Genomic DNA, 21,987 nt, shown 5'->3' with positions numbered 1-21,987 from the left:
GGATTTTAATATCCACAGACAGTTTAACCTCAGTTTATTATTTCATGGAAGGCGAAAATTTTGTAAAACTAATAATTGTGGAAATCACCCAGTGGGAATATATCTCAAGTGCTCAGCACAGTCCTTTTCCCAATTAAAACTATTTATACATAAAATTCCATGACAAACATAATCTGTAACATTATCTTCATTAACACTTTGATTCCATTATGACCCTATTTTAGACAAAATGATGTGGAGATAAATTATGTACAAAACATAATGAAAACCTCATAAAAGCGTTCTGAAAAGCATAATTACAGCTTTATTTGAATAAATATTTATTAGAAATGGTTAGGGGGTTGAAGCATTTATTTTGCTGGAGGCACTGGCTTTGCTTCCAAACATGAGAAAAAGAGATTTGACTTTAATTAGCAGCCACTGCCCCTCTATAAATGGAAATTTCATCAAGGCTTATTTGGAAAAATGCCTCAGCCTTCAAAAACAAACCAAAAAAAGGCATGCATGCTAATGCAATTCCCAGCAGTAAGAACTGAATGACGTTGATTTTTCCACATTCAGTTCTTTATTATAATTATCAGTGGGTCAGAAAAGCATTGGAGCCAAACAAAAGGCCCATCTGAAATATCAGGACATAAATGTTCTAACTAAACCAGCTCATTCATAAATACGTCATCCAAGTAAAATCATGCACACAAAAAATGCTGTAGCTGTAATTTCTGGGAAGAGGACTGATGTAATTTTTGTTTTCTCCTGTCTTGTTGATTCTACACTCCCATATTGCTTTTCTGACAACTCTATTTCCCTTATTCATCTTTGCAATGTCAGATTATTTTCTCTGCATGAATTTTCAAATGAAAATGATTTTACATCCTTCATTGCAGTTTCTCTTCACAGTTTGAATGTGACATGTATGTCGGTGATCAGAAAAACAGAATTCAGCATTTTACCTTTTCTCATACTGACTTTATTGGTATTTGGAGATCCTATTTGCCAACAATTAAGCCTCCAGATCTCTGTTAATCGTCTGTAAGACAGAACATCAGCTATGGCCGTCTTCAGTGTCCCGTAGCCTGAGGAACACAGACCCACATCTACACTGCTCGCAGACTAGATGAATAGAGCAGAGCTGGCAGTAGATTATTAGCTTCCCCAGATAAATGTCACTGGAAGAGATTTAATGAGCATTCTTATGTGTGTTCTCATTTGTGTGCGCAGCTTTATGATTTGGTGAACATTTTTTTTGTCAGTTTTCTATTTGTTTTAGTGTTTCATACTGTAGATGCATCTGGGTGAAGATGATGATTTTCAGGACTGCACTGCAACAAGTTTAACATGCTAAAATAATTTGAGTAAATTCATTGCCTCGAGGTAATTACTGTAATCTAATGTGGTCCTCACAATGAACTCTTTTTACTCATTAAACATTTTAAAAGAAATGTAACAGATTTGTATATTTGCAGTTAATACTAAGTAATGCAATTAATAAATAAATACTTTGAATAGAATTGACTATAAACAATGGGAGATCAGTCTTGAGGCAGTACTAAGTTCCCTTTCAAAGTGGAAATGAACACTGCATTTTGGATTGACGCTATGAGGAATGATATCAGCGTGACCGGTGTCTGAAGCATGTGTGTAAATACACCAATAAATCATTGGCAGAAAACAAAGTACACGTCATCAACCTTTTAGTCTTCAGGAGACGCTTGTTTTTATGCACATGTAAGACGATCACTACTGGTGAAGCACATTGGACTGAGGAAGCTGGATGTGATCATTATGATGCATTCGTGAGACACTGAACGAGACTGTACGCTTTGTTCATCCTCAATTCTCACCCGAGGGATAGTAGTTAGCACAGTCCATTTAATTCCACAGTCCATTTAATTCCACAATATTTTTTAAAGTTTCCAGACATTAAATACTATATTGCTGTCAATTTAGAATGAAATGAAGACTTTTTAGAATATTTTAGAACCTTTTTTTAAGATTAACATAGTATACAATTTCTGTAAAACACTCTTATTTGGTGTTGTGGTATGAATAATAAAAGAAACTCTTATGTGCATAAGTAATCATACAGACAGCACATGTTTGCAGGCTAGAATGACATTTACATTTGCTCAATTATTTAGCAGACGCTTTTATCCTGAGAGGCTCTTTGACAGTATATTTTGTTAAATTTATTCTCACACCACTGTCACTTGTTTCCTGTGCCTCTTCCCATAGCCGGTGTTTTTCCTAAAGGCCACTTTAAATGCCATGCTGTGCATGACTGCATCTTCTATACTGTAATGACCAAAGAAAGCCTGATCCCATAGAGCACCGAACACCGGGCCACAGGCTCACTTCACCCACACTACCAATGTGTGTGTTTCACATAAGGTTTCTTTCTGTAGGCAACTCGCACCCTGGATTAACAACGTTAGCGTATGTTGTACAGGTGTAACAAGACGGGAACAGCTTTATGAATGTAAACATGTATATGAAACTCTGAAAAGTACACAACCATCTTTTTTTTTTTTTTTTTTTACTTTATTTGTCATAAAGTCCTATATAGCCAGTATTGCACGTCTTTGAAACAACGTTAGAATTGAACAAACCAGCAGTCCTGATTGTCTTTACTGTGCTCAGCCGTTACAGATATCTGGCCTACAGAAGCTTTGTAAGCTGGGTTTGGGGCCTCCTGGGTACTGCTACGTATACAGCGGGAGTTCCCCGACGCTCAGGATTCAGACCAGCCCTTGATTGAACCTTGACACACATGAGGCTATCACTTCCATCTTGTCTGGCTTTTCAAATTGTGCAGAGAGATCGTCAGGGATGGAGATCTTCTGCACCTCGGCCTCATATGGACCAGGGTTCTCAAACACCTTCTCAAAGATGAGGTCCATCAGTTCATCCACATAATCTGTAATAAAAGAAAACGTGACTACATACTTCTTGCAATTGGTTAATGCCCTAGTAGGCCTTTTGCACATTTAAATACAGTGCATTTTAAATTATATTGCTCACATGTTGTACAGAGTCTCTTTGCAAGTTTTCTTGGCTTGGTGTGGTTTTTACAATAAAAGCTTGTAAAACTTACCGTACGTTGGATCTACTTTCACTGGCTTCATGGAAAATTCTCCCTTCTTGGACTTGGGTAAGTTCAATCTGTATAGCAGCTCACCGGTTGATGATGTTGCTTGGGGACGCCCAGCATTTTCATTGAAGTGCATGGCAGCCAGGTAGAGTCTTAGGAAGAAAAATAATACAAGTGTAACTCTTGAATACAATGTATGAATTGAATTCATTTCAGTACGGCGACAATGATGGTGTATGTACCTGCACAATGTTCCAAGAAAAGGAAATACCGCATTCTTAGGCACAAAGCGTAAAATACTGCTGTGAAAAGCCTCCAGCGACGAGGTCTGGTGGTGAGGGCTCATCTTCTCCACATCTTTTAAGATCCTCTTATTGGTCAAGGCCTTCTCTACTTTGATGAAGGCCACTGTTCCTATGAAAACATCAGTAATACCACATATTAAATGTGTTGAACACAGAATCACTGTACATATGAGTAAGTGGTAATGGTTAAAAACTTTCCCATCATCTAAAAAACTACATGCACAATCAGACAGAAATTTGGAAAATTATGATAGTGTATATAGTCTGTATGAAAAGGGGCCACTCAACCTTTATATTTCAACTAGTAATTGGGCAAACACACCTGCTTTCAACCATTTGCTTTTGTCCCTTGATGTTCGGTGTGCATGCAAACACTGGGGGAAAGCAGGGTCTTCGTGGATGTGGACATCTCGGATATGATTTAGGATAGACGTCCACTTTGCCACCCTCTCTGGCCCTGATGTTGATGAAGATGCTGCCCAGTACATGTGGTTTTTTATACTATGAATCCACTTCTTCAGTATGTCACAGTCCTTGTTCTTTGATATCAGGACCAACTTTTTGGACAGTCCTAACAATACAAAAAGTGTATTTCAGTTATGCAAATATACAGTGTATATGAAATCCAATACTAATTACCAAAGTCTCTCATAAAAAATATATTTACCACATGTTTCGGTTTTGCTAAAAATGGACAACACCTCATCTGTGTTCATTTACAATACAATATCATCAACCAAACAAACTTTTCACAAGTGAACAGGGACCCTCTTGTACTGGTGTTGTTCCCCTTATATAAAAAAAGCATACCCTTTTCTATACGCCGAACATCGTAGTAGTGCTTGATCCTGGTCTCCTTCAGGAATTTCTGAATTTTCGGATGACGGTCGGTCACAATACTATTCAAAGTAACACCACGTTCCTCCAGAAGAGCAAGGCTTCTCTTCAGACCCTCCATCTCCATATGGCAACTCCCAGCGACTTCATTGCTCTAATATAATTTTTTTTTTTTTTTTTTAAAAGCCATGTTAGCAAAACAGTCAGGAATTTCAGTGCCAACTTTTGATAGAACCAACTCCCATGCAAACTAGGGCTGTGTATCACCAACAATGTCACAATACGTTACGCATCACGATACGAAAGCCACGATACGATACGCATCACGATATGGATCATTTGGAATTTAAATTTCTTTTGAGCAGAGTTTAGTAACAGTAATATCTTTATTGAATAAACACTGTTATAACAGTTGTGATAACTGAAAAACAATTTAGTTGTCATTAAAAAACAATGAGAGTTAAATTAAATAAGTGTTGGAATGTGCACCAAACACAGTAATTTCTTTACATTATGTTGAAATCATTTTAAATAAATAAATACAATAGAATAAAGATAGCCTACCAATAAAGAGAAAGGTTTTTGAATACCTAGATCTAGCACTAGTATTCAGAAATACTACAGAAACTTAAAGCTGCAGTCGGCAACATTTTTTTGATCATATTCAGTGAAATCGACACTATAATCCGACAGAATAACATAAAGTGGTTTTAGAAAAAACCCCGAGCTTCTAACTCCACCTGGAGCATGTTATTGGTTTTGCAAAAAGATCGGCATTTGAAAGGTGGAGAGATTTACGTGATTTAATTGGGTTCAAGCTGGATGCAGAGTGTGCAACATTTCTTCTCGACAGGTAATTGTGCTTTATCAACCAGTTACTTTATTTCTTTGTGTTATGTTAGTAATCTAAGTATGTTTGCCCAAATGTGCTGGTATGGATAGCTAACGTTAGCACTTGTTGGGCAGGTTCGTTAGCTTTGTTTGCACTGAAATCCGTGTGAACGTAACGTTAGGTGGATAAACATGCTACTCTATCTTTCTTACGAGAGTAAGAACAGTAGTAAAGCTGCTGTTTTTGTATGTGCTATCTGACTAGCTCCAAACACTCCATGGTGTTGATGGATGCTGATGAGACGGGCGCATTCACAGAAAATATGTTGCACACGCACTGACTAGCACGAACTCGGTGGGAGGGTATTTGTTGATAGTGGGGGAGGGACATGAGAGTTGTAAACATTAAAAAGTTTGCCTTAGTCCACTCAATCTGCCAGACTTGCCGACTGCAGCTTTAATAAAGTAATTGAATGTAAAATAACATTGGGTAGTATTTTAATCCTGACTAAATTAAATACATCGGCTATAAATCCAGATTCCTTATAATTAAAGCTATATTTTGTTGTTTTGACAACAATATTAATGACAGACACATATGGCTGCTGTCACTAGTGCACGGATCCTGTTTTCATTACACTGTCACATGCATTTTATGCTTATTTAAGACATAACCGACTGTGTTGATTACTCACAAAGACTGACATTTTTTACATCATTTTGCTTGTTTTTGCCTGTAAAAGCGATATAATCCGTGAAAAAGAACTTTTGTTACTCACAGGCTGTTTGTGAGGCGGCTTTACTCTATGTATGCATGCAGAGAAAACCATCTCTCAAAGAGCGTGCGAGTACTGAATAGTTTAAAATCGCTTGAATTTTTAGCGTGGTAAGACCTAAAAATACGAGCGAATGGTAAACTTAAGTGACAATGCAGAATGCAATGTTTGCCCGAATATGCAAGTGAATATTCCGTCATGTCCCAACTCCTAAAAGCGAGAGTGTAGTATCGCCGCCTTCAGCGCGTTTGACGCTTGCCTTGAGCAACCCATTTCGAGAGACAGAAGACGCGCGGCACAGCTGAAGATGCGCGGCACAGCTGGACAATCAATCAATGTTTGCACGAATTTCCCGCATTATAAGTGGGAGATCTGTGGGAATGATTACTATAATGGGTAATAGTCGCAATCCTGTGCTGAAATTCGAGCCCTGAATTGGCTACATTCGAAAGCACGACAGTATCGATACAGCAGTTGCTGTATCGATACGCGCATCGTCAGGAGTTCATGACTATACATCGTCGTATCGATATTCTGAGCACAGCCCTAATGCACACCCAAACGGTTCCCCCTTACTACCAACGGCACCGCTATTTCTCATATTATATTTCTCCCCGCTGACCCTCCCGCTCACCTGAACCAGCTGAAGATCAATAATCATGTTGTTCCGCAGGTCCATCATTGCGTAGCTGCCATATTTTGCAGAATGACCTTTGCAAATAAAATAAATGTTAATTTTACAAGTGTAGAAATTCTTGACAAGTTGCTTTCCCATTATTATACAATGAAACATACATTCAGAAGTACACACCTGGCGAGTCAGCCCTCATGTCGCCGGCTAGGATGACGCTCTGTTGTTGGCTAATAAGCCGCTCCAGCGTGGCGTCCTGCATCGTCCTCCACCTGTACACAATGGCAGGCTCGAGGAATCTCCGTGCAAGTCTTCGAAAGGTGGAGTACTTGTACAGCTGTAGTTTCATTGCCTGGAAGATCTGAGGTCAGACAGGATAAGGGGATAAAATATATTCATTTAACACCATGATCTGTATAAAATATTAGTTTTGCGGGAAAAAATATTTTTTCATATATGAATGAGAAAAAAATCGGAATTCATGTATGAATCGTCATCATATTCTATCTTCTACCGATTTGTATTGATTCACAAATTTCAAAAATCGCTTTTCTTAAGCGTTACAGTTCTTAAACTTCGCAGTACTTCTTACAGTTATTGCCGTTAATCACAATTAGCTGTGAACAAGGACTCAATGCGGTACCCGCGCTGCTGACGGACACACAGCTGATGTACGCGCACAGATCCTGCCGAATTCAGTTCTCCATCACAGCTACACACACACAATGTCAAAATGCACATTCTGTGGAGTATTCAATGTAAACAGAGTCTGTTATGTCCTATGGTAATGTCCTACGCAAACGAAAACAAATGGGAGAAAACTGGATGTGTAACTATATCAGTGCATTCATTTTTAAAGGGACAGCAGCCTCATAAACTCTTGCCATGTTTCTCATTAATGTTAATAAAAAAAAATGTATCTTCACTATGAATCAATTTATATTTAATTAATACAGTGAAGATTATACATAGCGTTTATTTTTTACATTTGATTATTCAATTTCGTTAGTAGGGCAGTTAAATAAACCTATGCTATGGTACATGAAAAACTTAATTTGTATATTTTTTTCTATTGTATTTGTCCAATTGTTTGTAATTTGCTTCTTTGTTCCAATTTTTAATATATAAAAAATAATTTTATTACAGAAGACTGTTGTGATTGTAGTCAGCTTAAAGGACATTTGTTTTATAATATTGGGTTGACTAAAACGGGAAGAAACACGAAATACAATTCAAGGTTCACATTTAATTCAGTAGGATTTTTCTTGTTCTAGACCTATTAAACTGTCTACTGCAGTAAAATAAACTACAATCAAATCTATGCACATATCAAATCGAAATTTGACAATCGAGAATCGTGACCTCAAGAATCTATTTGAAACGAATCCTGAGGAACCAAAAGATTACCATCCCTATAAAATAAAGCAACATGATTTGAAAGTGAACACACCTCACTACTCACCCCCTCTCTACACGATGTTAACAAAACAGGAAACGCTACCAGGTAAATACCCACCTATACCCATGTGACCAAACCACCTGGAAATTTACGCTCCAAATTCAAAAAAAAAAAAGACCTACATTTTCTGCACTTACATGATACATTGAAATATTCAATACACAGTTGAATGTTTGTCATTACCTTTTCCAGTGTGAAGAAAGAGGCACCTGAAGTATAAACTGCGGCCGTGAGCTGGAGGTTCCCGGCAGGAATGGACCCAATAATCGGTTGACTGTTCCACGTCCTCGAGAAACCACAATGTGTGCAGTTCTGCTCCACTCGGAGGAACATGCCCATGGTCCTGGTCTTTGGGCTTGAAGCTCGTCGACACCTTGGGCACTCCTCAAACAGCTCCAGTAGACAGTTCTCAAACACGATGTACTTTGAGATCTTGTGGATCGGACTGGACGGTTCCGTTCTATCAGAACCAGAAAATATTTCACAGGAAAATAAATCAATTCACACTCTGTTCGAGCTGAAATAAATAATCAAAAATCCTACAAATCTTCTATGACAAATATCATGTAACTCACGTCACATCTGTGGATTGGGTCGAAGTGAGCGAGTGTAGAGGATCATAAGTGACATCATGTGGATCTTCAATGATCATAGATGAGCCATCCTCATCCTCCTCCTGTTCCAGGTCCAAGCGGGGTCTTTTGCGTGATGGTCCTGAAGCTCTGACCGCTGACGTGTCGACGCCAACATCGGTGCAGGACACACTGCCACCTTTGATCATTCAGAACAGGCATTCAGTGTCATCTTCGGAATGGCAAATGAAAAGCCATTTCAACTTACTACAGCTGAACCAAGAAGAATGACAACCGTAATCGCATACATATAAATTCAATGTTGTATTATGTTTTCCTGCAGTTAGTTTATAATACAATAAAAAAAAGTTAACTAAAAAAAGACATCCATTTTCCAACATTAGACTCAAAATTAACACTTACTACTCACTCTCTCTATATGGCTGCGTTTACACTTGGCATTAACATGCGATCACCGTGATCCGATCAAGCAGATCGGATCATTAGCCAATCAGGACATTGTGCGTTTACATTTGTTCACATTAAGTAGCCTCTGTATCTGGATAACCGGTCGGATTTCTGTTTCCTGCATAATATTTAAATTAGGTCTGTGGGATGACAACAGATTAAGAGTAAAGATGATACAAATTAAACAATGTCCCAATTGCTTTCACTCACTCACTTTACTTTCAATCTCCAGTAATTAGATCAAATTAATTGTTTTGAACGAAGGAATACTTCCAGAGTTGATCATACAAAAATAACTGGGTTGATCATGTTAAAGTCACATCGATCATCTGGGTTTAAGCTTATAGCGTGCAATGACTATATTGACAGAAATGGGAGATTGATAAACATGCTGAAACAATAAAAACATTCAACATTTAAAACATTAAAAAAATTCCGATTCCGATTATTCCTCTGGCAAAGCAGCGTGCAGCTCTGAATTAAGATCTCATGACTGACAGTGATTGTACAGGCGATCAGCCCCGTTCAGATAATGTTGCACAATTAAAAATGAAAAATGACACATAGATCATGTAAGTCTAAATAAACTGTTTTTAAGATTGACATTTATTGTAAGGTTCAAATAAGTTTCATTTTTTGTCTAAACTGCGTCTGGCCATTATTTTCTGACAGCCACGCGGGGAGACTGGGCGGGGATTTAAATTACGTCCACCTGTCAATGCAGACACGATGGCTGGATTGCGTTTACATTACACTGATATTCCGATCACAATGCATCCTCGACTACCTCCGAACCTGGACATGCTGATCGGATAACATTCCGATCAGATGTGCGTTTACCATTGTCTTTTCAATGTGTTTGAGGACTACATCCGGATACAGGTCGCATGTTAATGCCAAGTGTAAACGCAGCCTGAGATGTTTTATTAACAAAGTTCGGGAGGAGCAGGTGCAGATAATTAACCCAATTAGCACAAGTGGAGATCAGTCAGTAATCAACTCAGGACCAGATAAATAACAGCAGAACCCACCTTTGTTCCTTGACAATTTATCAACATCCCAACCTCCACCCCAACGCCTCACTTTTAGTTCCATCTACTCTTACCAACGGGGGAGTACTCTGGGTTTGGGCAGAAATTCCGAGCTCGGAGCCCTCCACCCGGACAGCACGCCAAGTACGCATAACCTTTACCGTAGTAATTATAGGTAGATGTGAACTCATGAAAAATATATATATATATCTGGTCTAACTAAAACTGGTCACGACATTTGCATATTGTTGCCCTGTTGTTGATTTGACTGCTTTTATTGCTCTCCTCATTTGTAATTCGCTTTGGATAAGCATCTGCTAACTGATTAAATGTAGATGTAAATCAAACCTGTGCTTCTGAAAGGAGGTGTGTGAGTCTTCATAGAGAGCTGTGTGCCACATAAACGGGTGATTGGTTGATCCGTCTGGCAGGCCACATCAGCAAACCGCACAGATCTGCTTGCCTAAAGCCCAATGGAAAAAATAATCAATACATGTTCTATCACACTACACAGTGCATACCTAATTATAAGTACAGTGCTGGTCAGAATTATTTGCCCCCTTGGTAAATATGATCAAAGATGCTGTAAAAAATAAATCTGCATCGTTTATCCTTTTGATATATTTTTTTAAAATGCAAAAATCTAACCTTTTATTGAAGTAAAAGAATTGAAAGTAGGGGAAAAAAAATCACATTATGAAATAAATGTTTTTCTCCTAAACAAAAGCTCTTTTTGTTGTTTCATCTGTCCATAGAACGTTTGAAAAGTAACTGACTCTACCGGAACAGGACGGGCTCTATGGTCAGATGAAATTAAACAAAAGAATTAAAAAAAGAGCTTTTTGGCAGCAAACACTTAAGATGGGTTTGGTTCATAGAGGGATAAAAAAAAAAAGTACCCCATGTGTAAAATGAAATACTCAGCTTTATCTTTAATGCTGTGGGCCTAATTTTCTGCCAGAGGTCCTGGACATCTTGTTCAGATACATAGCATCATGGATTCAATCAAATACCAACAGATACAAAAAAAAATCAAAACCTGACAGCCTGTGCTAGAAATCTTATAACGGGCCATGTTTGGATCTTCCAACAGGACAGCGGTCCTAAAACAAACATCAAAATCAAAACAAAAATTGGTCACTGAGCACAAAACGAAGCATCTGCAATGGACATCCCAGTCCTTGACCTGAACCCTATAGAAGATGAGTGGGCTGAAGAGAAGAAGTGCCAACATGGATCTGGGAATCTACAGGATCTGGAGAGATTCTGTATGGAGGAATGGTCTCTGATCTCAGGTCAGGTGTTCTCCAAACTCATCAGGCATTACAGGAGAAGACTCAGAGCTGTTCTCTTGGAAAAAGGAGGTTGCAAGAAGTATATAATAAAAGGGGGAGTTTTGGAGAGAAACATTTATTTTATAATGCGATTTTCCCCCCACTTTTAATTATTTTACTTGAATGAAAGGTTAGATTTTTGTCTCTTTTTTTAATATAAAATATCAAAAGGATTAACAATGCAGATTCATTTTACAGCCATCTTTGATCATATTTACCAAGCGGGCAAATTATTCTGACCAACCCTGTATTTATAACAGAGTTGTTTTTCTTTTCTTTTTTTTTTTACCAATATAGTTATTACATTTTCAGTTCACATATCACAACTTCTGTTTGTGCAAGCATAAAGTAATAGACAGAGCTTGTGGAGGCTAACATACGGGAAAGCACACGGAAAGTGGAGCTGCCTGAAACGAAGAAACACATTGCACTACTTAAAAACGGGCGTTTCTAGGTTTTAAAAATGTTGAGCCCGAAACTTCACAGAAGGTGGTAAGATAACATGATTTGCAAGAGCAATTTTTTTGCAATATTGTTTATTGGTAAACACAAAGTAACACAAATTAACCATATGTAACTTTATTTACATCTCTCAATTAAATTAATTCAGTTTTCTGAAACATTAGGAATAACCCGTTTACATGCGTGAGCAGAGAGAGTTACTCCTGTATACATGGAATTGCAATATCCCGATGTAAACGGCGACGCACGGTTAGCGTCTGGACGTACGGACAATCTTAACACGCATTATGCGTCATTTCCGATTCTTCTTCCTGTATCCAAAGACAAAAACAACAGCAGCAGCACACAGATAATGAATAGTTCGGGGCAGATAGCGATCCTTTGTTAGCGTTTTGGTGCTGGTACTGACCTCGCTCCAAAAGTATGCTGTGCTGCGTCTCGCCATGTTTACTTCCGGTATACTGCACGCGGGTTTTTGTATGCGCCGAGAAGTTCCTCTACTCAAAAGACCAAGATTCCTTGCGAATTGAACATGCGCAGAACACAAATCACTATGGGGATATGCCGATACGCGTTTACATGACCAAAAATTTGGGTTAGAAAAGGGGTACCCCAGGTATCATATCCCGTTTTTCTTTTTTAAATCCAGGATATGAGCATATTCGGGTTTTTGCTGGTGTTAACATGGTCGTGCGCGACCGGGTTATTGCTAATATTCCGGTTTTGAACAGGTTATTGGCTACATGCAAACGTAGTCATTGAGAAAGTCATCATTGAGAAAGTCAAAGTCATCAGCTGCTGGATTACAAGCCTGAATGGACTTCATTAACTCTTCTCCAATACCAGAAAATCTGTTGCTCAGCTCACTTATCCTGCGGTCAAGACATGGGTACAAAAGATGATGTTAAAGCTAGTTGCCAGTAGGGATGGGAATTGATAAGATTTTATCAATATCAATGCCACTGACGATTCTGCTTATCCATCCGATTCTTTAATGATTCTCTTATTGATCCCTGATAGCAATGTGTGGAAAAAAGTAGTCATATGCTTTTTCGGCAAAAAAACAAGTGGTTTTATTTGTTTTAAAGCTTACACTTGAGTAAGCAAACTGAATAATATATAAGATTTACAAAATAAATAAAAACTCTTCTGTACACACAAGCATACAGGTCAGAAACTCTTTCTCCTCATATAGAATTAAAACTATTCTCTTTAAAAACAGGGATGGAATAGTTAGGCATATTTTACGAAAACACTGTATTAGGCCTATGCATGTTATTTGTAAGACGCCAGTAATATTTAGCATTACATTACCCTGTTCAACTGAGGTTACGGTGCTGCTAGCTTGGGCAGTTGTACACAGCGGATCAAAAACACGGCATTCCTGAAATTTAGTACCATAGATATTTGTGTAAGCATGTTGCTTGTATTTGCACCCTTACACTAAATAACAGCCTTGCAGTGATTGCAAACGGCATCATTTTCGTCTCGTTAAGTAAAATAAAGCCAAGCTTTAGATCATCTCTTCCTCTCCATGATTCCCTCCTTTGCTCAAATCGCTCTGACGTCATGACGCACAGATGCGTAGAATGCCGTGCTATGGTGCCCGATAAAGGACAAAAGGGACAGTGTTGAGTTCTCGGTCTGTATATATGGCTAGGACTCGGAGCAGGAGCATCGATAAGAGGACTCGTTAACGTTGAGGGCATAAATATCGATGGTTCATAAAACTTAGAACCGGTTCTCGAGTGGAATTGGTTTTCAATTTGAATCCCTAGTTGCCAGCATCACATAGAGCCCTTGTACCCAAAGTACAGTCCACTGTGTAATCACCCATCCTCCTCTGCTTACGCCAAGCGAAGTCAAAACTTATTTCTATAGCGCATTTAAAAGCAACAGAGTTGCACCAAAGTGCTGTACAAGAAAACATTGAGCATAGAAAAAGAAATCATGCAGCATAGAAAATATAAACGTAAACAAAATACAATAAAAAGTACAAATAAAAAACTTTAATCTAATCTAATCAAAAGCCAGAAGGAACAACGACGATGTAAGGCCTGATATGAAACTGGACAGCGTGAGGTCTGCTCCTTCATCAGACAATAGTTCAAGAGCTGCAGAGAGAGCGCTCGACCAGCCTTAGTTTACAGCGAACACACGGGACAGCGAAGAGCAGCGGATCACCAGACCCAAGTGCTCTTTAGGGAGAGGAAGAGATCAGAAGTTCATGTATGTATTTTGGTGCAACCAGTGATTGAAGTGGGGAAAAAAAGGTGCCGGTACTCTCTTGCATCAGCAAATCATGACATTTGATATTGCTGGTACAACAACAATTTATTGTTATTTATTAACAACAAATGTATTTAAACAAGTGTGTGTGTGTGTGTGTAAACCTCTGTTGACGTGTATGGCTCTGGCACACGCGTTCTTTTAGCACCTTTCTGAAGCCAGGCTTACATAACGACTTAATTCGACACATGTTTTTAGTTTCTGGGTTTTCAATTTCAGCAGTAAAAAATCTGTTACGGTCAGGCAGAGGCCGCAGGCATCAGACAGCTTTTTCGAACTTGCATCCGTTGAGAAGCGAACTTCTGATAGGGTGGGCCAACTGTTTGCCTTTACGTGATTAGTCAAGATCTCAAGTAAGTCATGTAGTGTAGTTTATGTAACGTAAGGTCATTACCAATCTCTCTGAAACTGATGCTTTTTCTGTCAGTGATAGAGTACCGGCTACATGCGAGAAGCAGCGGTACTCAAGAAAAAGTGCAGGTACGCTTAAGAGTAAAATGTAGAAGTGTCGGTACTGCGTACCGGTGAGCGCCGCCCCACTTCGAGCACTGGGTGCAACGCCAGATAAAGCCTTGTACACAAAAACAGCAATTTTAAAGGCATACAGTGAGATTGCAGTTTGAGGCAGGCCACAGTACAGGGAATCGCAGACGTGATGTTATGAGAGCGTGGATTACAGTCTCCAAATCTTTCGGAGGTAGAAACTGTTTTAATTTTGCAACCGATCTCAGATTAAAGAAACTGCCCTTTACCACTGCGCGGATTCATTTTTACGCTAGGGACCAGACAGGGTCTCTGAGATATGAGAGCAAACTCTTGAACATCACACGCATGTAAACACATGAAAACCTGGACAGTTTTGACAACAGTAACTGCTATGGGGGTGGCAACTTTTTCCAGGCAACTTAAAGCGGTTAGATTTAAGCACAGCTTTGACTGAGTTGAGCTGGCAACCACATCTAGTTTTACAGAGCTTGACAAATTCACTGTTCTCTAAACCCAGTTGTGCCTGTGTGTGTGTCACGAAATACTTGATTGACTACTGAAGCACTAAAGAAAGAATACACATTCCCCAATGTTTCAAAAAAATGGTCTGCCTCTGCCACAGCGCTACAAGTGTGACAAAGTACCAAGTACCAGTTCATGGGCATAACAATGTACATAAGCTGCTTTGGGGAGCTTCTCGCGGAAACGAGCTTTAACTCCTCTAACTGCACCTTTCATTACTGAAGCCCCATCATATGAGAGCTTTGAGCCACACAGAGGATATCATTCAAATCTTTTGATGTAAGCACATGTTCAGGCTTTATGTATTTCCGGCAAATTAAAAGTCATTAAATGTCAATAGACCCTTTTCACATTTCTGGGTTTCTCACAAGCGGAAATCGTCATAGTTGGGTAAACTTCTGTAACGGCGAATGAGAGAATACATTAAATATATTTTTTGTGTGTTCCAATTTGCTCAAATAGCAAAAGAAAACTTGGAGTTTTTCACATTTTTCAAAAGAGTCAAAAATAGAGAGAGATTGATAAGTCATGCAGAGCCGCTGTATTAGAAACACACTCACAGAAGCATTAACTAGTTTCTTGAAACTTAATGCAGAGGTAATATAATACAAAGTATAGTGTTTTAAATGTACATACATAAAAAAAATGAAAATATAAAAACCTTTGCAGGATTTACGGCGATGATGACCGTTGATAACGTCTGTGAAAAGGGTCTGACTCTGCATCATTTAATAGGTCAGTTCATTTTACTTCCGCAGTTTTCACCGAACAGCGTCAGAACAGCTAAAAGTTACCTTTCTTCGTGTTCTGCCAAAAATAAAGAACTCGTTTGATATTTATTTGCCATTGTCTGTGCTGTACTGACTGCGTTATTTTTTATTTCTTAATTGCTGAGATTGATTGATGTTGCGCGTAACTATATATTCTAGGATATGCGAATAATATCTGTCTGCAGAGCCGCAGTTTTACCACGCATACGCGGTCACATTTAATTTTTAAATCTTAGCAATAGTCCTAAAACTATCTAATTGTTAGCTCCTGCTGTTATGCTTTGCTCCTGCTGTTGCTCGCAGGCCTTCAGGCTCCTTTACTGAAATAAAACAATGCTTGTGTTATGAACACTTTAATATTTTACGTTTTTCCTTAAAAAACGAACAGCCTGGTATAATGAACATTCTATTTTTCAAAGCCTGGCATAACAAACAAACTTTCAAATAGACATTCAAAGGGTAAATATTAGTCTAAAGTCAAGATAACCAATTCCTTAAGTTAATTAATTCTGCCTGGGGTTAATGCGTAAACTTGAACAGGCTGAGAGTGAGCGCACATTATTAATTTGATGGAGACATAGGGCTAACCAAGAATACAATTTAATTTACATTTAACTTTCAGTGTAGACATACCATTATTTTACCATTACCATAGATCATTCACTATAAAATTAAACAAGCGCAAATACACCAAAAAGTAAAAAAGAAAAAAAAAGTAGGGTTGTAAAACAGGGTTCCTGCACACTTGTTAAAGTCAAATTTAAGGCTTTTTAAGACGTGAAGAAATCAAAATTAAGACCGTACATTAGGGGTGTACAATATTGACAAAAATATATCTCGATATTTTCAACATTTTGTTGATAATAATTAGATGATATTTTACTGATTGTGTTTGTGTAGTGGTACCATGGCTGGTTTAGGCCTGTTGTTGACAGCAGACTCACGAAGATATTCATATTTTTCATATTCTATGCAGTGGTCAGTTCACAGCAGTGACAGAAATGATTAATTAATGTGCAATATTTGCCACCTTAAATTGATTTCCAGGGCCTTTTCACCTATATATGGACATTTTTTCTAAACTTATTTAGAGTTATGCATCACCTTTTATGTCAAATACTAACATTCAAATTATTCAAATTAAATTACACAGTATTTATACTTATTTATACAATAATACTTAATTACACAATAATTATACAGTACCACCGTTACCAGTCAAATTAAATCATTCAATCAAAATCCATCTTTGCAGTGCAGAGTAGACACAGAAGCGGCATCAGAAGTGGCATTAATATTTACTCCATTTACAATTGCATAAATAAAGCTATGAGATAGTTTTTTTAATCAATATTCAATATTTTAATATGAAATGATTTCTAATTTTAACGTTTTAATTAAAGGGTACTTTAAATATGAAACTAAAACCGCCAGTATGCGACGGCAAACTGTGTTAATAAGTGAGTTGAGGGAGTCATTCATTCAACCGATTTGTTCAAACGGCTGATTCATCGGGAAAGAAACAAGAGATTGTTCATTGAATCGTTAAAATGACTCGTTCAAAACGCGGATTTCAGTCAAGAAATCATCGATGTATTTTGCATTGAGACTGCTACGGTTTCACTTTGAAATTCTAGTCGGCGAAATAAAGGGAAAACAAACAATATTGACAATATGGTGTCTAAAAAGTAACTCACAATGTTAATTTATTTTTAATATAATAAAATAATATTTTTAAATATTTAAAATATTTTAACATAATATCACACTTGTGGACGGGAAAATGGCACTCACTGATGTGATATTCTAATATAAGAAAATAATATGATATAAACATAAGAAAAAAACTAATTTGGGGACATACCTATAACTGCACACATCACGCAGTGAAAGCACGAGAGACAAATGCGATGTCAGCTCACAGTGCCTTGTACATCGTTAAAACAATGATTACAATATCATAATAGACAATACACATCGAACACCCCAACGCACATAAAGAATGAACTTACGCCTGAACTAACATTTGCCAACTTTCTTTTTCTCTCCTCTTTCGCGTGCAGGAGACAGATGTTATTCTGCCACGAATGTGATGCGAATTGTCACGTGAACAAGCAAATCCACAAAGATAGAATTAATAAAAAAAAATAATACTACGCTAATTAGATAGTTTGAATTTGGAAAACATTTAGATATGTCTAAATCGAAGTGTCATCTAAAATTTAAGACCTTTCATAAGTAAAAATAAGACTTTATAAGACTTGTTATGGCCTTATATTTTAAAAATCCAATTTAATACTTTTTAAGGATCTGCGGGAACCCTGTAAAAGGATGACACTCTAGCGTTTTTGTTGTCCCTAACCTCTGACATGAATAAGTGTATGTCCTCTTTGTTTTTGAATGTAAAATAAAATGGGGCCCTTATTTCGTCATACTCATCCAGAAATGTGTCACGATGGGCACACTCAAGACGAAATGCGCGGGCAAAACTGCTGTGGTGACTGTAAAAAAATAGGGTAAAACTGTGGCTCTGCATCAGACCCCTCTCGGATAGGCTGAAGTCACTCACGTGGTACGTGACGTATCTCTCTCTGCGTGTGTGTGTGTGTGTGTGTGTGTGTGTGTGTGTGTGTCGCCGCTGTGCGAGGAAATCGGGAGAGAAACCCCTCTCTTTCAGCTCAAGTCTAGCCATAGACAGTAATAGAGTCTAGCTCACAAGCTTTTTGAAAAATGCAACTTAAATGGGCTTGGATGGCACTGCAGGGGGGAAGAGAGGGGGGAACTGTCATCGCCAGTGGCCCATGCTGATCGTCTGTCACTAAAAATCAGTGGTAAAACTTGAGGAAATGCTAGATTTATTTTCTAGCTGGCAAAGTTAAAGGCTAATGAAATGCAATGCCACTTTATTATTTTCCTTTCAAAAGTAACTGAATGCCCTGCTACATATATTAGCCTACTACAGTAATCGTCATTCTATTTGAAACACATTAATGTACATATAATTATAATGTCATTATAAAATATATAGTTGTTTATGTACACAATATAAATGCATATATTTGAAAATAATTAATTTTCCTCTTTAAAAAAAACGTTCCCTGCATAGCCTAGATAAGTTTAAGCTGACAATAGACATTAATTTACAAAGACATAAGTTATTTCCCAAACAAATAGAAAATATATGACATATTTAATTGCACGAATTAAGCATACAATTGAGGTATTATCACAATATCTAAAATTTTAATAACGAGTGCTTATTTAACAAAGGGCAAGTAAAACGATCAGGGTTACATAATAGACACACACACACACACACACACACACACACACACACACACTTACCAGAGCCACAAAGAAGGCTCTGACACATACCTCCGAAGGGATAGAAAAGTCCTCGGGTCTTGGTACCGCATTACTCGCAAGACGTAACTTGCATTGGTCGTTCACAAGGCCGAAGTCCACCATTCTCCAGTTCTCGAAGCTCTCTCGAGAAAAATGTTTGCTGCACACATATAATTTAGATGTGTCCGTGTTTGATGGCCAACCAACCGCCCGGAGCCAGAGTCTAGCCCTGGCAGCATCGCGGGGAAACATATTTAACGCACTTGAACTTCTGCACCACGAAAACAAACACTTGCGTCCCATTAATGGCTCTCTCATCTACTACGCGATATCACAGTTTGGGATGTCTGTCGTTGAAAAGATCCACGTGGTGTCATGAATAATTAAGAGACAGTGTCTTAGGATATGAAAACCTCGTCTCATTAATAATTATGAGACACCGATGATGATTCATCAAAGCACTTACAGTGCTCTGCCACGTCACAGGCGTGACGTGGCAGAGATTAAGATTTTAAAGCCGGAAGACGAAAAAAAAAAACCTCAGATGTAACCATTTTCACCCTACTATTAAAGGAGCCAAAACTGGGTTTGTGGCCAAAACTGGTACTGCAATCACCTTCAAATGACTGTAGAGCGGTGTATCCCCTCTCCCTCCTCCCTGACTCGAGGTTGCCAGATAGGCTGCAGGATACAGCAGGAACGTAGGCTGCTACAGAAACTTCCAATGGCAAGTGACGAGTCCTACACAGTAGGCTAAGTTTTTTTTTCTGTTAATTATGTTTATGCTTCAAATGAGAGATGTTTTGCAAAGTAATTATATATCGCAAAAATTTACTAATGGCGATTAGCCAAATATAATAGTAAAGATGTACGCTCGTATGTGACAGTACATTGTTAGAACAGTAGCTGACTAGCTGTTAGTATACTAACGGTAGGTATCTGTCATTAACGTAAGTACAAGCCTCGGTCACTGTGTGTAATCCATATCAAAGATACAGCTATTCATTTAGCTGACACTATAAGGGAAAGCGACCAGCTGTATTTTTTAACTTACTCTGCAGTACACGTCCATAACACTAAAATATGTGATGTGAAAGATTACATGTCATTCTATTATTTTTGGCTGTAGAACTTGCATGATAAACAAGTAGGCTACAAAACGATCCAAGTGGGACACATTATTCACATCGTAGGCTACAATGTGCTTTTCATTGGTGTTATGGACGTTAGAAAAAGTTATTTTACCGTGGAATTGCGCCTATAGTGCTTCCAATTCGACGACCCACCTCCTCCATATGAGCTAACGTAACGTTACTTCGCACAAACATGCATAACTTTGTTCGACTGTCATGAATATTTGAATACATGAATATGAATATTATTGATGAATCTTACCTGTTCAGAAATTCTTCTCCGTTTTCAGCCGTCTCCATCTTTCAAAGGCATCTCCTATACAGATCCTTGTTTTATTTCAGACTTTGTCACGAAGTATTTCGGATTCATAACGAGTTTGAGTTTATCTGATTCGCAACGTTAGACTTTTTTTTTTATCCGATTCCGACACGTTTGTAGCTGCAGCTGTGGTAACTAGAGCAGAGCTGGCAACCCGTATGCCGCAACACTACTGACTTCGTGATTGGTAGATTGGTGGAGGGTGACGCATCAGACCAAAACACAACATGACAACATTAACATCAGTTGAGGGCTGCAACTTCACTTTTTAAATGACAATATCCTGGCCGGACTACTGTTGTCAGTGATACAAGTATTTGAAATGAACATGATTTCTTAATGTCTAGTGACATATCAGGGCCATTTTATGATTAATTTAAATAAATTTCTTACATACAGCTCCTTTAAATCTAACAGATGCTAACATTGTCTTCAATGGTGTTCAACCCACATACCTCTGTTAAAAAGCTCCCTAGCGACTATTTTGTAGTGGTGTCCAAATTCTGAGTGAACGACATCATTCCCTACATTCATTCACTACTTTTACCCACAATCCTCTCTGAATTCGAGTGTACATTCGATATACACATTGCCAGAGCCCGTCTAACGGAGAGCCTTGGCACTTCCTATTAGCCCCCTTGTATATCATCTTGGTTGCAGTTCCATTAGAATTCCACTGGAGGTGATCGCGGGCGAGTGCAGAATGAATGGGAGTCTATGGAGCTAGACGGCTAAATGTATACCTTTCTCCTGCTTGTCGTTGAATCAATTCGCAATATAGATTATATATCATATATCGTGTTACTGCTGCCACTCCAGAAACCGGAAGTAACCAGACAGTGCCAATTCTCTTTCTATTAGAAATTCTGACATTGCTGAAGCACTCTTTCCCACAATCCAATGCGGAGAACTGAGCGCGCAAGAAAGTGCAGTTTAAACCAGACATTACATTACAGCTTTCTTATTCCTGCTTTAACATTTATTTCATGCTAGTTTAAAAAAAAAATAATAATTATTAATCATTACTTGAATAGAACATTAAAATATTGAGACAATATTATTATAGATGAATTTTAAAATGAAATGAAATTATATTTATACGGTAAATGATATTTAGACCTGTATATAATTTTATTAAAATATATTATTTAGGCATTGACACAATTTAATGTGTTTTACTAACATGGAGTTTGGATAATTTGTGGCATTGTTGTTAAACTTGTTGTAAACTGTAAAGGGAGAAATTATAATTTGGTGGATGATTTGAAATATATTCGTTAATCATCTGTAGGAAGCGTATTAATTTGAATGTAATAACCGTAATAACAT

At 38.0% G+C, this 21,987-nt stretch overlaps 1 protein-coding gene across 4 annotated transcripts in view; it reads right to left on the bottom strand.

Annotated features, from left to right (window-relative positions):
* Window positions 1-546: 546 nt before the first annotated feature.
* The window catches only part of LOC143729210 (uncharacterized), an 80,568-nt gene continuing 59,127 nt past the window's right edge, over window positions 547-21,987 (bottom strand). For 2 of the 4 annotated variants that reach the window (XM_077220360.1, XM_077220358.1), the window contains exons 2-12: window positions 10,347-10,461; window positions 8,503-8,698; window positions 8,111-8,387; window positions 6,649-6,829; window positions 6,472-6,548; window positions 4,204-4,384; window positions 3,716-3,964; window positions 3,331-3,502; window positions 3,092-3,240; window positions 2,094-2,914; window positions 547-2,061 (exon numbers count right to left, since the gene is read on the bottom strand). In XM_077220360.1, the coding sequence (XP_077076475.1) occupies window positions 2,736-2,914; window positions 3,092-3,240; window positions 3,331-3,502; window positions 3,716-3,964; window positions 4,204-4,384; window positions 6,472-6,548; window positions 6,649-6,829; window positions 8,111-8,387; window positions 8,503-8,698; window positions 10,347-10,461 (1,776 nt within the window). In that variant the 3' untranslated portion in view covers window positions 547-2,061; window positions 2,094-2,735. Of the gene's footprint in view, window positions 2,062-2,093; window positions 2,915-3,091; window positions 3,241-3,330; window positions 3,503-3,715; window positions 3,965-4,203; window positions 4,385-6,471; window positions 6,549-6,648; window positions 6,830-8,110; window positions 8,388-8,502; window positions 8,732-10,346; window positions 10,579-19,236; window positions 19,867-21,987 lie in introns of those variants that run through there. The other 2 variants (XM_077220359.1, XM_077220361.1) reach the window with 2 other exon arrangements.

The sequence above is a fragment of the Siphateles boraxobius genome, unplaced genomic scaffold, assembly GCF_051911475.1.
Source record: "Siphateles boraxobius isolate OS27281-9 unplaced genomic scaffold, OSU_SipBor_1 8, whole genome shotgun sequence".
NCBI lineage: Eukaryota > Metazoa > Chordata > Actinopteri > Cypriniformes > Leuciscidae > Siphateles > Siphateles boraxobius.
This window is presented reverse-complemented; position numbering and strand designations above follow the sequence as displayed.